An 18,202-nucleotide genomic window follows, 5' to 3' on the forward strand; every position below is an offset into this window, starting at 1 on the left:
AGCCACCCTCAGATAAACCCATGAGCTGTTTCCCCCTGCTAAGGAGAGGGCATGTCTGCCTGAACCCCAAGGGCTTTCTCCCATCTGCTGGTCCTAGGGCAGAGAGAAGGAGGGTCTGACTGAACCCTGAGCACTTCCCCCTGCCCCCCGCCCCTCGCTGGTTGCAAAGGCAGAGAGATGGCATATCCTCTTAAAATCGGAGCACTCTCTTATGCCTGCCTGGTACACAGGCAGGAGAAAAGGCAGGCCCCTCCCACCAGGTCTCCAAGCATCAGGCTGTGGCTGCAGCTACAATCACTAAGGGGCTTTTGGGCCCCAAGTTTCTACAGCCTTTCATGCCCATGCTTCAGAAGCACCCAGCCCCATTCAGAGCTGAAGCTCTGATCAGGAGAGGGCTGCAACTTTTAACTCCTGCTGACAGCTTTCTCAAGTACCCCAGGAGAGTATAATTTTACCCTCCCTTGGACTAACAATGGGTAACTTTCCTGCTACTGCAAAAGAAGCTCAGATATTAGAACTTAAAGATCTCTATAGACCAGGGATATTCATGTTAAGTGGGCAAACGTGGCTAGCTTTTGAGTTGAAGCCTCTGCCATAGCACCCTGGATATCTCCTGATAATCTGGGATCCAGCTCTTTGGATGCAGATCTTATTCTTAGCCAAAAAAAAAAGAGGTTTGGAAAGGTAAATCTTCACACACATGATTTATTCCTGTTTTATTAGGTATTATAGCTTGTATAAAAGAAGGTACCAAGATGATGTTCTTAAAGCTTTCAATGACCACTGTAAAACACAGAAGATGGATACCCTCTTGCTTGAATTTCCACCTCCATATGTAGAGCCAGATTCAGAGGATGAGACTGACCCATCAAAGAAACCTCCTAAACAATCCCTTCCTGCCTCACCTCCCAAAGAGGAAAGTCTCTATCCTTGAGCAAAACTGCCTTCATCCTCATGCCCTGAAGAGCATCACTGTGATTCCCTTAAGGCAAAACCAACCTCAGTAACTAAAGCCTGCCTTGCTCAGGTACCTGAGCACCTTATGCAAGCTCCAACAATGAAGTATCACTCTACCAATCCTTTTGCCCTTCCAGGTAATGTAGGACTAAATGCTGCCACCCAGACCTGGGCACCCACCTCTCTTACAGATCTGTCTTTGATTCACAAAGCTGCTAATGAATCAGGTCCTGACAGGTCATATTTCGAACAAGTGCTAGGACAATGGACAATGCATTTACAAACCTACTATGACTGGTTGCATTTAATGAAAGCTGTATTGGATCCCAAAGTTTTTCTTAATTGGTGTGCTGCTTATGAAGAAGAAGCTGAAACACAGGTAAGCCTAAATATTCAATGTAATATTGTTATATCCCTATACATGCTGACTGGCAGGGACCAATATGTTAGTCCCACAACCCATGCCCAGATTACCCTGCATGCCTATTTTCACCAAGTCTCTCCTTGCATTTAAACCCTTGAAGTCCTATACTCCTCAGGAGCCAATCGGGTACTTTTGTAATCTGATACAGCAGCCAGGGGAAATGTTTACTGACTTCTTAGCCCAGTAAATGAGGCAGTGGAGAAACAGGTTGATTCTGGCCCAACCAGGGAAATGATCATTAAGTAATTAACATGGGAATGGCTTAATGCCCCTACTTCCAATGCAAGTGCAGCAGTTTGTAATGAGGACATCCATAAATGGGTCATTGCTACTCGAGATCTCGACCCCTAGGTAGAACCAATAGCTGCCCTTACAGCTTCCCTCAATGCACTATTAGCTTCCAAAGATAATGATCATGGACAGTCCTCCCCCTCCAACCACCTGACCATTCTTGCTTGGGATGTGGTCAATCAGGACACCTTCGTAGAGACTGTCCCAAAGCTAGGCCCAAAACTAAATCTGTCAGTTGTATGTTCAACAGGCCTTGGCTTGAGTCCCTGATGAGATATTAATGATTTGCTATATAGATGGTATTCTTTTGGCCCACTTAAGCAGACAGAGACCTCAGGAGTTATTGCCCCCACTCCTTGAAGACCAAGGAGCACTTCACCTCAAGGTTGCCCCAGAAAAGATACAATGGCTACCTCCATTTGCTTTTTTGGGCCACCAAACCAGCCAAGTTAACCAACCACTCAATGACTCTATTATAATATGAAAGTCTTACTCTCTTACAGACCTCCAGGAACTCTGCGGTACCATTGATTGGCTCAAGCAATTTCTCCCAATTCCCAATGAGGACATGAGACAACTGTTTTCCCTTCTTGAGGGGCATCCTCCCCCTCTGCAAAGATACAGTTGACAGAGGGGACCAAGGATCTGTTAGAGAGGGCTAGTGATCTTGCCTATAACGCTTCCCTAAGGGGATATAATCCAAATATTCCCCTGATAGCCCTAGTCCTTTGGACAAAGGGTGGAGTGTTGGGAGCACTGTGGTGATCAGGCCTACTAGTCTGGATACATCTATCACATTCTGAGTAATTCCATATCAACTCGAAATTTGATATTGCCTTTGAGATAGGCAATAAAGCAGGAGCAACTGCCAGGAGAATCATGGGCTGCAAACCAGACAAGATTGTCCTCCCCTTCTCCCTCCAAAATACCCAGCCCTTATGGGCAGACTCCCTTCCCTTCCAGAAAATGATGACAGGTTTTCCAGGGATCTTGGATAACCACTTCCCCCAAGATGAACATGTGTCAATACTGTCACTTCTTGAGTTAACTGTAAGCCCATGTGCTAATCCTTCAAATGTCCCTCTCCCTCAAGTGGCTATAGCTTTTACAGATGCCAATAAGACCAATTTTGGTTTAATAATAACCATGCCTGATGATAAAAAAAAATGTACTCACGCCCACCTCAACCCAGACTCCGTTCAGTTGGGAGAATTTTTGGCCATCCTTAAAGTATTAGAGTTGAGCCACTCAATGCCCATCAACATTTTTTCAGACAGCCAATACACGATCCAGGCATGTAAGCTGTTATCCTTTGCTAAGGAGCCTTAGAGATCCCATCTCCATAACCATGAAAACAATACAAGACATGCTAGAGAACAGAAGGCATCCATGGTATATATCTCATATTCAATCACACTTGGGATTGCCAGAAATGCTGGCTGCTGGCAACCACCATGAACATAAAATGATCATGACAGTGTGACTACCAGTGCTAGAGCAGTCCAGGCTCTTACACCAACAGTTCCACCTGTCACCTCATAACCTCCATAAACTTCTGCCTGTCTTGCCCCTGTCCAGTTGTAAGCACCTAGCACAAATCTGTACCACCTGTGCTCCCTAGCACCCTTTGGACCACTAAATGGAGCAACAGTCAACCCCAGGGGCCTAATGCCCAATGCACTGTGGCAAATGGATATTACTCACAACCCACCCTTTGGTAACTTAAAATACAACACGTAATAGTAGATACATACTCCTCATTTACCTTTTCCCTATCACAGACTGGGGAAAAAGCCTCCTAGGCAATCAAGGCATTAAAAAACACTATGATGGTCATGGGAATGACTTGGAGCATAAAAACTTATAACAGCCCAGCATATACCTCTCAACAGTGTAATGTAGATGTAATTCAGTGTAGATGTAGCCAACGGTTTTATCAAACAAGAAACACAGAGCCGATTCAGAGAAGAAAGCCAAGAAGTCAGAGCCAAGAGCCTCACCCTTCCTGATTCAGGGATCCTCCTCAGCCCAGAGGGCTCTCCGAAAAGAGAGCCCTACTTCCTGTGTGTCTGTCTCTATAGTCTCCTTGTTCTGGCTTCTCATTGGTTGTAAACCCAATCATGTGACTGCCTCGTCTCTGCCTGTATGTACCGCCCTCCAGGTCCTTAAAGGCGTACGCCACCACTCTGGGACTAGCTCCTTGTCGTCTTTATAGATCAGTAGTTGACAGTTTCAGACCAACTTTTGCTGTCATTTGTTTCTTTGGCCTAGGATACAGTAGGCAGTGAGTAAATATATTTATATAGCCTGGCCTGAGAAACTTATTCAAATTTTTCTTCGTAACAGCTTTTTTCTCATTTGTTACAATTGGAATAAGCCACATCTGTTAAAACAACAGCTTTGTTGCTGTTTTTGTTGTTGTTTGGTTGTTGGTTTGGGTATAAACAACAAAACAGTTTTTAGTAAGTAAAATTTATTTGCATAAATAAGTTTGAAAATGATCCTTATTGCTTAGCAAATAAAACAAAATTTGATGTTACTGAGGAAAGAACTAGTATAAGTAAATATAGTTTTGATTCATTTATAGCCAACAAAATTACCATAAAAATAATAATTATATGACTCTAGGTTGTCCAGAGAAACAGAACTGTGTGTACGTTTTATATTTATTATATGGCTTCTGACTTTGGCTTATAAACTTACAGAATATAGTGATGGACACAGAGAAGTCCTATAAGTCATACAAAGCAAGCTGGAGAATCTGGAGGGCTGGTGATATACTATGACTGAAAGACCTAGGAACTAGGAAAGCTGTCATTTGAAGCTTTAGTTCAAATCTTGACTCCAAGTCCCAAGGAAGAAGAATGATGCCCCATCCAAAAACAGGCAAAGAGCAAATTCTCCCCTACTCCACTTCCCTAGGACGAGCTGAGGCCTCCTACATTCTGTAGGTGATCTGTTCTACTTAGTCTGCCTATCCCAAACCAACTTTCGCTTACATTCCTAGAATAAATTTTTAACCTAGTCTGTTATCACTCAGGGAGGATGATACAGAGAAGCAGTAATTACAGTCATAGTACATAATGTAAGCTTAACTTGAAGATGAACTTTAGAAATCCTTTTTTAATTTAAATTTATTAGTTTGAGAATTGCATACTTGAGTACTATATTTACAACATTTCCCTCCCTGTCCATGGTGCAACTCTTCCCATGTCCCTTCTATTCCTTCTCAAATTCAAGACCTCTTCTTTAATTATTAGTTACCTATATGTGTATGCATAGACACTCAGACTCACACACAAAATTTACTGAATCCATTTAGCGTTGCTTGTATATACAATGCATTTAGGGCTGATGACTTGGAATTTGATAGATATCAGGCAGCAGCTCCTCTCCAGAGAAAATTGATTCTCCTTCTCTCAGCAACCTTAGATTTCCTATAGCTCTTCATCTAGGAATAAGGCCTTGTGAAATTTCCCCTCTTGCGTTGACATATTCATTAATGTTGTCATTATGCAGGTCTTATTTAAGCAACCATAGCATTGAAATTCCCTGGGAACAGCCTGTCGTGTCTAGAAGACACTGTCTAGCAACACTGGCTCTCTGGCTTACACTTCCATCTCCTCTTCATGGTTTTTCCTGAGCCTTAAGTACAAGGGTTGCATTGTAGGTGTAGCAGCTGGGTTTGAGCATCCCTTTATGTTTACCACTGTAGTGCAGTGATAGTCTCTACTGTTGTAAAAAGAAGCTTCTTTGGAAAGGGGGGAGGGCTGCACTTACTCGTGAGTAGAAGGATGAGCGTTTTGAACACAGCTAGATTATGGTGGTTTAGGAAAATACCAATAGTAGATTCCCCTAATGTTTCCTATTCAAAATCAGCCTAATTTTAGAAATGTTGTAATTCATTCTTGTTTTAAATAAAATTTTCATTTTAATTTCTAGAATAATGTTTTGATGGGAAATTATTGACAACAGTTTCTGCTGAATTACAATTGAAAACATGAAGACTTGGTGTAGTTGTTTGGGAAAATTTTCAGGTGCAGAGGAGTTTTCAGTCTAAAACATAGATTTGGTGGATGGAGAAAATCTTTCATGTGATGGTACAGAGGAAGGCAGGCTGCCTTGTGCAACTCTCTCTCCTAATATTCTCTTCAAAGTGGCCTCACAAGGCTGTGCAGTGAGGGTAGTAACCCTTGTCAATCCAGAGAGAAGAGGTATAGGTTGTGCTGCCAGAAGGGTCTGGGAGCACGGTGCACAATTTCTACCACTGAGGCCTGGCAGGGGTCAGGAAGATGGGATAAATGGAAGCCGTTGGCATGTCTCCTGTTTGACTCTGAAATGTGGTAATAGAAGTACAACACTGCCAATGATAACCAGGTAGAAAAGACAGAGTTCCTGTCTGCAAGGAGGTTAAGCCGGAGGGGGAGCCAGAACTATCAAGAGATGACTGTATCATTATGTGAACAGGGGCTCCATAGATAGGGGCTGAGAGGGCAAATAAGACAAAGAAAGGGAAGACACTATTCCTGAGTTCTCTTTCCCTTTCTTTAAAGATTCCTCTACTTCCTCAGCTGCATCAGAACTCAGGTCTGCCAAGCTTGAAGGTGTCCCTTATAAGTTCATGCATTGGAAACTTTATCCTTCTGCCCTCCTAAATGGACTAATAGATCATTGAGATCTCTGCCCTCAGGAATGGATTAATGTCACTATCATGCTGTCCTCAACCAAATATGGAACAGAAAGCCCCTCACTACATGCTGGCAGATGCTGGCACTCTACACATGGACTTCCCAGCCAACCAAACATTAACCTTTACACATCTAGTCCTTTTAAATTACTCAGTCTCAGACATTTTGTTATGGCACCAGAAAACAATCAGAAAAAAAACTGTTTTTAATATCTTTTTCTTACAATATTCCTTAATGAAAGATTCTTGTGTACCCTTTATAATACACTGTCATTCGTTTGCATTATACATTTCTCACTGCCTCCTCTTGCTTTAAACATTATGAAAAATCTTTGGTAGGCATGATTTCTCAGAGGCAGTTACAAAGGTACTTCTGGGAATAAACTTGGTGTGTCTTTGGAGAGCTGGTTATGAGCTGAATGGAGTCCCCATATTCTTATGCTGAAGTCCTAATTCCAGTACTCAGCATTGGCCTGTTTTGGAATAGTGCATTGCAGGTGTAACTGGTTAAGATGATGTCATAAGAGAGCAGGGAAGCCCTAAGCCATATTACTGGTATCCTTTAAAAAGTGGATTGTGAATACAGATACACACACACACACACACACACACACACACACACACACACACACCACAGACTGTCATGTGAAGATGAAAGTAGAACCCAGGGAATACATCTATAAGACAGGGGATACCAAAGATGGTTGCAAGCAACAGAAGCTGGAGGAAAATGGGGAGAGTCTCCCTCAGAGTTCCTAGAGGAATCAGCCCTGTTGATCCCAGATTTGAAGCCAGGAAGATCCTATGTACAAGGTCAGCTTGGGCTACCTATCTCAATAAACAAACAAATAAATTTCCTTTCATGTTAAAAGTCAAATGTCATTGTTCCCAGCTTAAAGAATTGTGGCAGCAGACATTGGCACCTGACACAATAAACCCACCACGGAGGCCCACTTTAAAGATCACCACTTGCTTTTTTTCCACAGGGCCCTATGACATACCTGGTCCTGTTTTCCCCAAATGATCTGTGTTGGGACCTTGATCTTGTCCATGTTCTGATGCAGAGAGTATCTGGATTTCTCACTGACAATTTCCAAAAACACTTGTCAGAAAAGAAAAACACAGTGAGTATATGCAGGGTCTGCACATAGGTACCACAAAAGTCAGAGCTTCAAGTCCAGGCCATTACTTCTCTTCAGGGGACCAGAAAACAGGACATGTACAGAGGTTTACAAACTACAAGGCAGCTGGCCGCAAAGCCGCAAGCTAGAGCAGGGCTACTTACGTTTCTGGTAGAAACTGTTATGAGGGATGCGAACATCAACAAGGCCTTGAAGGATCTGAGGATGAATAATCCAAGGTTAGAAAACAAGAGAAGTCCCACATCCTCCAGTGTCTTATAGCTCGGGGGCAGCACTGCCCAGGGTTGGGCTTGTGAATCCCCAGAATGTAGAATATAATTGGGAGGCTTTAAAAAACAAACTGAGCTGGAGAGATAGCTCAGTGCTCTTACATAAGACCTGGTTTGATTCTCAGCATATACAAGGAAGCTCATAACCATCTGTAACTCTAGTTCCAAGGGCTCTGATGCTCTCCTCTAACCTCTGTAGGCACTTCATGCATGTGGTGCACAAAATACAGGCAAAACACTTTTCACATTAAAAAATAATAAAAAATTAGGGGGGAACTTGGGAAATGCTGTGAAGCCAGAGGTCTGCATATTATGTTAAAGACATTATAAAGACATTAGCATGGCATCTTGAGAAACTCTTGGTTTAATTCAAGACAAAAATTTGGATAAACAAAATATCAGGCCATTATTCAATGATATCTAAATGCAGAACAAGATTGAACCATCAGGATTGATGATCCTATAAACACTGGCCTAGCATCATGCACCAAGCCTCAACCATCTCCAGCACCACATAAACCTGGTGTGGTACAGCATGCCTATAATCCTAATACTCTAGAGATAGAGGCAGAAGAATTGAGGGTTTAAATTCATCTTCAGTTATTTGGTGAGTTCCAGGATAGTCTGTAATACATAAAAAGACCCTCTTGAAAGAGGAAGAGGAAGCCGGGCGTGGTGGCGCACGCCTTTAATCCCAGCACTCGGGAGGCAGAGCCAGGCGGATCTCTGTGAGTTCGAGGCCAGCCTGGGCTACCAAGTGAGTTCCAGGAAAGGCACAAAGCTACACAGAGAAACCCTGTCTTGAAAAACCAAAAAAAAAAAAAAAGAAGAAAGAGGAAGAGGAAAAAGAGGAGGAAGAGGAGAAGAAATAAACTATTAAGAAAACTCTGGTGAGAACCCCATAGTTTCAGAGAGCCCAGATTATTGTCTGACATTGCCTTTGTTTTCTTTGCTGAGGGCTGCAGCAAATATAGGTAGGCCCTGGGCTACTAACCCAGATAGGTGGCTATGGCAATTGTAAAGCAGTTCCTTGCCTCAGGACTCTAAGTCAAAGCAGAGGGTTCACAAAGATAGCTGTCACTCCTCTCATTCACCAGAGAACAGGTCTAGACGCCTTCAACATACCTTCTCAGGAGTCTTATGCAGACCAAAGTTGGGAAGACTAGTGTTATGTTCCTCAAAAGGTCATGTACTGAATGCTTGGTCTTCAGCCTGTGGGGTGGGCTTTAGGAGGTGGGACCCACTTGGAGAGGTCATTGAATGATATATTGGGACTCTGGCTCCATCCTTGTCTGGTTCCTGTCCACCATGAGATGAGCAGTTCTGCTCTACTGCATGCTTCCTGCCATGATGTTCTGCCTCACTATACGCTCAAAATGAAGGGGCCAAGTAACCATGGCCTGAAACCTCTGAACCCATGGCACTGTCAGGTATTCTCCCACAGTGATAGAAAGCTCACTAATATATTGAACCATGACTGCTTTTGACTAAACCAGCTCTTTTTTTTGTTTGTTTGTTTTTTGTTTTTTGTTTTTCGAGACAGGGTTTCTCTGTGTAGCTTTGCGCCTTTCCTGGAACTCGCTTGGTAGCCCAGGCTGGCCTCGAACTCACAGAGATCCGCCTGCCTCTGCCTCCCGAGTGTTGGATTTAAAGGCATGCGCCACCACCACCCGGCAAAACCAGCTCTTTAGAATCCTAGAGGTTCTGAAATTAGCAGCACAGAGGTGAGGGAAATGACTGTTTACTTAATAAACACTGTGCTCCATGACAGATATTTTCTTCTTTCTACTATCCATCCAGTATCCATGCATCCATCTATCCTTTTCCAACTCTGCTTAATTCAGTGGTTCTCAACCTTCCTAATGCTGTGACCCCCAACCATAAAATTATTTTCATTGCTACTTCATAACTATAATTTTGCTACTGTTATGAATTGTAATGTAAATATCTGATTATTTCCTATGGTTTGAGGTGACCCCTGTGAAAGGGTTGTTCAACCCCCAAAAGGGTTGCGACCCACAGGTTGAGAACCACTGGCTTAATTGATGGATCAGTTCATCCATTTATCTTATTTCCCTGAATCATTTATTTATGTCTGTATTTGCTAATCTATCCTTTCTCCACCCCTATACTATCCAGTCATCATCCCATCCCTCCAACCAACCAACCATCCACCCATGGTTCCATCCTGCAGCCTTAAACCATATAAGCATAACATGCATTAACTCATTTATCTATCTTGTACCTATATAACTATCCATTCTCTATCTCTGACACTAAGACATCCTATAACATCCACCATCCATGCAATCTATATAAGTAGGACCTTCTTCATGAAAGTGCACTGCTAAAGTTTGGAGATAGGCAGGCCCTGACAGAGAACAGAGCAGAAGACACACATGAACAAACGAAACCACAAGATGGCCTAATGGACTCAATGGTAGGTGGCCCTACCCTACTGGGAAAGAAAGGCTTCTGAAATCAACATATATTTTCTCCCAGTGTTTTCTTATCCCTGACAACTAAAAGCAAGGAGTCTTCTTTGGTCACAATATTCTAAAGGTATTATAGCTGGAAGAGGACAGTGCCACTTTATGACTAAAAAGATATCAAGGACAGATTACACCACAGACACAGATTTTGGATTCTTCTCCAGAAACGTACTGCACTTATTAACTAAGTCATGGTCACAAAGTCTGTGTAGCATCCATTCTCACAGCTTAGGAGGACCTCACCTCACTCTGAGGCAGGGTTCATTGCTTACAACATAGGAAGATAATCTGGGTTCATAAGGCCGCAGCTGTGGACTTTTTTCTCTACACCTTTTCCTCAAACGACTTCATTCAGACCTGACCCTCAATATCTTCCTCTGTCTATGGCTCCTGCTTTATGTTTAGGCCAGAAATCCCTTTGCACCACTTAAATGTCCAACTGCCCATCCCTTGGAAGCCTCAAAAGCAATCTGAACTTAATATATCCAAAAATGGAACTCTCAACATATGTCTCAAACCTGAAATTCCTCCTCTCCTTTCCCTGTGCAGAAAATGCTACCTTTACCCATTCAGTCTCAAGAACTGGAAGTCATCTATGACCACTCACTTTTCCTCACCTCTACTTCCAACCTGCCCTAAGTCCTGTCCATTCTTCCTCACAACACATCTTAGCTAGTGCTACTACCCCAGTTGGTACCAGCATCACCTCTAAGCCACAGTATATCCCAAGAGGCCTCTGTTTCTATTTGTGTCCTCTACAGTCTTTCAGTGGCTCTCCCATTATGCTTAGAAAAAACAGACTCACTCCCATAAACTACAAGGACATACAAGATCTTCTCCAGAGCAGCTCTTAGGAAACCATGAGGTCACACTGTGATCATACTCAATGACACTCAACATCATTGCCTTTCACCTACATTCTCTTAAAAGCATACTATATATGATAATATCATCTCTTATGGCAAATGTTTATCTTTGTTTTTTTAATTTTTTTGAGTTTCAATATCAATAAATATAACCCTCATAGATAAAAAGCCCTCCAGGTTCATCCAAAATAATTTTTTAAATGTACAAGTCTAAGAGTCTTAGTGTTCAGCACAGTGTCTAACATAATCACAGGTAAGCTACATGTTGAATAATGGAGCAGACAGAATGGAGTCAGAGAGTAGATGCAAGAGGCCATGCTGGGGGAGGCTGCATGGAGGGCAAGGGTGTGGCACTGATACACTGTACCTGCTGGGGCACTTTGAATCGGACATAGGAGCAGAGCTGGAGCATCTCACTCATCTCTTCCGGGGTGGATGGGATCAAGGGAATTTTCTGAATGGCAGCTGAGTTGTACAAACTGATTGTCAGTTGAATACTGCAGGCCTGGGATGCAAAACAAAAGAGCCCAATGATACACCTATCAGGTGTATTGTGCCCCTATGTGCAGGAAATGTTCAATGAAAACCCAGGGACTCAGGTTAACATGTCAGGTTTCTTTCACCAGGAGACAATCCTCTCTTTTTTTTCTCTTTGAGACAGGGTTTCTCTGTGTAGATCTAGCCATCTTTGGAACTCACTCTGTAGACCAGGCTGGCCTCAAACTCAAAGATCTGCCTGCCTCTGCCTCCTGAGTGCTGGGATTAAAGTTGTGCACCACCACCACCTGGCTAAGAGATCACTTTTTAATTGGTACTGGCACCCTTGCTCAAAGTAAACATCGTATTCTGAGAATTATAGAAAAAAATATATCATCTAAGATATTTTAGGGTTGGAGTTAAGCATGGTGGTACATACATGCCTCAAGAGGTGGAGACAAGAGAATCACAAGTTCAAGGCCATCATGGGCTTACATAATAAATTCTAAGCTAGTCCAGATTAAAACAACAGCATTATGTTTTAGGGCTGATTGCACATACCATGGCCACAGACTAGCAAGATACGCAGAAACGGAGGCTGTCCCCAAGCCTCTTGAACCAGAACCTGCATTTCCACAAGCTGCAAGGGGGTGAGAATGGCAGAGTATGGAGAGTACCAGATGGTGCCTCACTCGAGCTGTTTTCATGCCTGTGTTATTTCGAGGAGATTGAAGGAAGTGAGAGATGGAAAGAAAGCATGGAGCTGCCATGACTGCAGCTCCCTCCCTTGATCTGGATGCCCTCCCCTCTGTGGCCAATGCATAAGACACAAGAGAGTGTAAGTGCAGCACAAAGGCTCTCTTCCTCCAGAAGAAAATTAGGTGAGGGGTGAGACTCCTTTTGAGACTGCCCACTGTCTCATGACACAAGAGGCTCTGATAGCTAACACTATGCTAGGCATGGCCTGTGATCCCAGAATTTGGGAGGTAGATGTGGAAAGATTATGAATTTAAGGCCAGTCTTGACTACATGAGACCTTGTCTTAAAAACAAACAGGCAGTTGCATCTTTAATACTGGCCATCCTATAGAAAACAACATGTTAGGACCAGGGAAATGGCTCACTGGTAAAGCTCTTGCTGCATAAGTATGAGGATGGAAGTTCAGAACCCCAGAACCCATGCAGAAGCTGTAACAGTCACCTGTAATCTCAACTCTTGGAGATAAACAGGAGACTATGTGGCCAGCTTGCTAGCTAGACCAGCCATAACTGGCAAGTTCCGGGTTCAGCTAGAAACCCCACATCAACAAATAAAGTGGACAGTGACCAAGAAGATACTCAGCTTCAACTTTGTCTCTTACCCATAAAGAAAACCACACATTATGTATCTATGTCCTGAAAAGCCTGCTGAGATAGTATGCTCCTATAATCCTAGCCACACAAGAATCTGAAGCAAGAGGATTGCAAGTTCAAAGCCAGCCTAGGCTACATACACAGGGAATTAAAGCCAGCCATAGCAAGAACCTAACCTGTGGGATGGGGGGATACATAGAACCTGTCCAGAATTGTCCATATCCAATACTGTTTCACAGTGACTTCTCTTTAATTTTAATCACAGAATATGTCCTTTTAGAGCACAGGCAATTTCATGAGGTAGTCCTAAAAGCTTTCAAAAATGGCCTCATAACTTTCTGTAATAGCCTTTAGAAGTTGTGCTAAGATAACATCTATGTTATAAACAAACTAACTTAAGATGTGGGCGTGCAGCTCAGTAGCAGAGCCCTTGCTTAGCCTATATGAGGCCCTGGTTTGAAATTCAGCACCATAGAAAGGAAAAAAAAGTCATTGTTTTTGCATTCAAATGAAAGTTTTGATAAAAAGTCACACCCTGACAGATGATCAAATAATAAAACTCATTTTTTATCTGTTAGCCTTTACATCTCTTCTCTTTTAATTTATATTGTCACTGGCCCCCCAAAGTCATATATATATATATATATATATTTGGTTTTTCGAGACAGGGTTTCTCTGAGTAGCTTTGCGCCTTTCCTGGAACTCACTTGGTAGTCCAGGCTGGCCTTGAACTCACAGAGATCCGCCTGGCTCTGCCTCCCGAGTGCTGGGATTAAAGGCGTGCGCCACCACCGCCCGGCCATATTTATTTTTTAAGAAAAAAATTAATCTTAGGTTTAATATCTTGTGGTATCCTACACTGGATTTTGATACTCAAAAGCAACACGGGTGGAAAAATGAAGTCAAATTCAAATGAAGCTTGGGATTCAGTTGATAGTAAGGCACCAAGCTCAACTCCTTAGTTGTGACAGGGTCACTGTGGGGATGTGAGCTGTTCACATAGACAAAACTGGGTAAAGGGAATATGGGAATCTGCACTACCTTGGCAATGTTCCTATAAATTTAAAATTATTTCAAAGTTAAGACAAAACTTATATGGAAAAATGTAGGTAGGATGTGATCCTAACTTGTTTCCACCTTCTCACATGCAAACAATCAATCTTAAATTTCCACTGTCTCCCTCCTTCTCTGTGGAGAAGGACAGGTTCCACAGTTAAGTACAGGAGCCACACAGCACCATGCACATGGCCACTGCCTCCCTCCTTCTCTGTGAACCAGGTCTGGCTCCAATTAAGTCAGTCTGGCTATGGTTCTCATCACACAACTGTTATCTGGTCAGAGTTATCACAAAGCATTGTCTATCTCCTAGGTCTATATCAGAAGGGTAACTTTTTAAAGGAGTCATAGCAGAAGCTGTGTGGATGCTTCTTTAAATTCAAGTTACTTGGAAGGTTGTTCTGGTAATGTAACTCACCAGCAAGGCACACAAGACACAGGCTGCAGACATCAGATGGGTGGTAAGCAGCGTATACTCCAGTCACGTGGCCACCCATGGAGGTGCCTATAAGGTGAAAGGGCTTTTTGTTCAGCTTAAGGCACTCTACAAACTAGGAAGAGAAATGAAAAGGAGGCATGATTACAGCTGAGATGTCAGCAACTACTGCAGAGCAGAGACCCCTCCCCTCAGTAAAACTGAACACTCTACTGGGTCTGACACTGATTATTACACCCAACATTTAGTTGAGCCCTGTGACATATGTGTACTTTGCTTTATAAGGCACATGTGGCTGTAGGGTCATTTATAAGTATAAATCAAACAACAATGATCCCCTTAAGTCATAAACTGTTCTATAAAGGACCAAGGCATCGATTTTTTTTTCCTCTCTCTATGGGTCGGCTGGTCTCTGTGGTAACTATACAACTAGGCTACTGCGTCACAAAAGTTGCCGGAGGCAATACATACCTAAGTAAGCTAAGTAAGCATGGATGTGTTCCAGTAAAATTTAGTTTACAAAAGTAGGTTGACAGCTCTGGGCGATAGTTTGATGACTCCTGCTTCATTTGAAGCCCTATCTGGCTAGACATGGGTCCAATCAACCATCTACATATTTATCCCTCACTGGAAAAATATTATTAGATATTTATTAGGTACAAGTAACTATGGTTAGCCCTTGAGGACACAGCAAAGAGCCAGACAATAAGCCCTCGTTAAAATATATAGTTTAATGGTGGAGGCAGAAATTATCAACTAAATATTCTTTTTTTTTGAGACAGGGTTTCTCTGTGTAGCTTTGTGCCTTTCCTGGATCTCGCTCTGTAGACCAGACTGGCCTCGAACTCACAAAGATCTGCCTGCCTCTGCCTCCCGAGTGCTGGGATTAAAGGCGTGTGCCACCACTGCCCGACTCCTAAATATTCTTATTTAGAAAAAAAAACATCAATGTGAACGTGAAACTTACAAACTATTCTGTTAAGAAAAGGCTTTATACATAACCTTAGGAGAGAGCCAGAGATGGATACTAAAACACAACAACATGCAAAGAGTTCGCCCCAACCACACAGAAGGAGAAAAACAGACCTCCACAGGGGAACAGTTTTGTAGAATTCTAAATGCCTTTTTAAAGGGCTGAGAAACTGCCCAGATTACATTTCTTCATGTACAAATTGGCAGGAGATGTAACTCAGTGGGCAGAGTGCTTGGTTAGCATGCACTGATTCCTTGATTTGTTATTGATTCCCAGCACCACATAAAATGGTAGTACATTACTGTAATCATTGCACTTGGGAAGTAGAGGCAGGAGGATCAGAAGTTTAAGGCAACTTCCACTACATGATACCCTATTTCAAAAAATAAAACAAAAAAATACAATAGGCTTAAAGGAAAACTGACCAAAGATATCCCTAGGCTGCCATTCTGTTTGCAATCACTTAAAGACAGATGTACTACGGACTGGCCATGAGCTAGTGTGCAACTCTTGCCTGCTTTCCATGTGCTGAGAAGATACAATCTGGGCAGTTTGGGTAAAGCCTCCTGCTTACCTGATGTACCCTCTTAACTTGCCCATCTATAGACAGGTCATCCAGGGACGAGCGGGTGGTGCCTTCATGACCAGGCATGTCCATGCAGACCAAGTGCAGGTTCTTCGGAAGGAACTGAAGACCCAGAGCCAGACAGTCAGTATGTGATCTAGAAAAACATGTCTACCCATTTCTCTGGGGAGGAAGCTGCCACCTACTCAATGACCCAGACAGCCACTGAGATTATGTTTCTGAGCCTCTATGTGTCTTATACATGTGAATAAATTATCAACAGAGCCTCATATGGAGAAGAGGACCCCAAGACTGGTGCACAGATGAAAAGAGGCTCAGTGGGTGACAGGAGAGAGGATACAAAACTCAGGCTAGCAGGCTTAAATCTTGCACTTAATGTTTTAAAATATTTACCATTATGTTTTAGGTATCCATTCTCTCTTTCCACTTTTATGTGGGTTCCAGGGATCAAACTCAGCTTATCAGGCTTGCACTGCAAGTGCTTTTCCCTCCAAGGTAACATCTGAAAACTTCTTAATACTGTTTGCTCAGTACTATTTCCTTCCCTTCCATGCTACACTTCCTGGGGAAAGGCATTGCTCCTTTTGGCTCTGGACCTGGCCAGGGCTCTGGGAACCATCTCTTCTAGTTCCAGGACAACAGCCACATGGCTGGAGGAAGTGTTGTCCTGGAACTAGAAGAGATGGTTCCCAGAGCCCTGGCCAGGTCCAGAGCCAAAAGGAGCAATGCCTTTCCCCAAAGCCATAAGGCTGGTTTCAACTTTCTTTTTTCCTTCATCAGGGTCTAATTATTGAGATGATGATTCTCCCAAATCACCTTTCCTCTATGTTTAAAAGATGCACCAACTTTAGCCATGAGTCTGAGAAACATTAGTTATCAAAGATGTTTACTGAAGAGGGGACAAAAAGGATTAAGGCTTGAAGATGGCTGTCCTCATGGTGGCATTTGGAAAGAACACAAATAACCCAATGACATGTGCACTTTTCCTCCTAGTGACACTTACGATCTTTCAGATATTGTCCCATTTGAAGTAGGAACCTGGGATGCTGCTCTCTCAAGACAAACACCAGCCTCAGTCCCGCCCCCTGTCCCCCATTAGCTGGCCACTCTCCCAAAGTACAGTGAGAGGCCACACAAGTCAACAGTACAAAAAGTGACTTGGAAAAGGATTCTAAAAAGCTGCCAGATCAAGACCATTTCTCTAAATGATTAAGGAAAAGAAAAAAGAACAAATAGCAGAAGGAAGAGGATTTTGGGGGTAGGCAGGGAAAGGAAAAGAATGTTTAAGAACAAACACTTTTGGAAAAGGCCCAGCCTTGACCACCATCATGGCAGTTCTGAGGTAGAGCTGTGCTGAAACATCCCCAACCCTCCCCATGCCTAAAAATATCTCCATGGTAAGAAGATTCCAGAGACACAGTTTTTAAAATACTACCCAATCAATTCTGTAATGCAAAAAAAAGAGTCTCAGTAATATATTATATATTTCATTAATTTAAAGATGAATTTGAACTGTGGTCCACCCCTTTTAAGAGAGAAGAGTCTGGAAGTGTACCTTGACTACAATGAGCCACATATCCTTGTGTTCAGAGAATCCATGGAGCATGAGGATGGACGGTTTGTGTCCTGGCCTGCCCCAGAAGGAGTAACAGAACTGATAGTCCTCATGGTGTACATAGCGGACTTGCATACCCAGTGTCCTCCGCCAGTACCTAGGGTGAAGAAAGACAAGACACAAGCAGCATGTTCAGGGTACGTGGCTTTGGGAGGGGCACAGGTTCTCTCTAGAGATCCTACTTGGTGGCAATATGACTCCAAGCCATATCTCCCAGCTCTTGTCCTTTACTTCCCCCTCAAGGAGCACTAAGAAGAGAAGTATGTTACACATGTTTGGAAAACAGAAGGGGACCAGCACAGTGTGTATGTGTGTGTGTTGGGGGTGATGATGAGTGGATAGCAGAGAGTAACAGGATCAATATACATTACATACATGCATGGAAATGTCGTCATAAAACTCAATATGCTGTGCAATTAATATATGGTAATAAAGAAATGAAAAAACTAAAAGTAATAAAGAACTAGCACCTGAATGAAAAACAAAACAGAACACCACACACAACACATTTTTTGTGAGACAGCTCTCAAGGCTCCAGAACTCAGTGCTCAAGACCTACATGCACTGACTGTTCTCTGG

The 18,202-nt window shown here is 42.9% G+C and overlaps 1 protein-coding gene across 1 annotated transcript in view; it reads right to left on the reverse strand.

Moving 5' to 3' along the window:
• Positions 1 to 17,713, reverse strand: part of LOC128111711 (monoacylglycerol lipase ABHD6-like) — a 29,003-nt gene extending 11,290 nt beyond the window's left edge. Inside the window, 7 exon segments of the mRNA XM_052739930.1 lie at positions 7,361 to 7,461; positions 7,645 to 7,699; positions 11,496 to 11,598; positions 11,600 to 11,633; positions 14,432 to 14,564; positions 15,997 to 16,110; positions 17,564 to 17,713. Of these exon segments, the coding sequence (XP_052595890.1) occupies positions 7,361 to 7,461; positions 7,645 to 7,699; positions 11,496 to 11,598; positions 11,600 to 11,633; positions 14,432 to 14,564; positions 15,997 to 16,110; positions 17,564 to 17,698 (675 nt within the window). The 5' untranslated portion in view covers positions 17,699 to 17,713.
• Positions 17,714 to 18,202: the final 489 nt, after the last annotated feature.

Source organism: Peromyscus californicus, unplaced genomic scaffold (genome assembly GCF_007827085.1).
Source record: "Peromyscus californicus insignis strain IS unplaced genomic scaffold, ASM782708v3 Scaffold_16__1_contigs__length_79575227, whole genome shotgun sequence".
Taxonomy (NCBI): domain Eukaryota; kingdom Metazoa; phylum Chordata; class Mammalia; order Rodentia; family Cricetidae; genus Peromyscus; species Peromyscus californicus.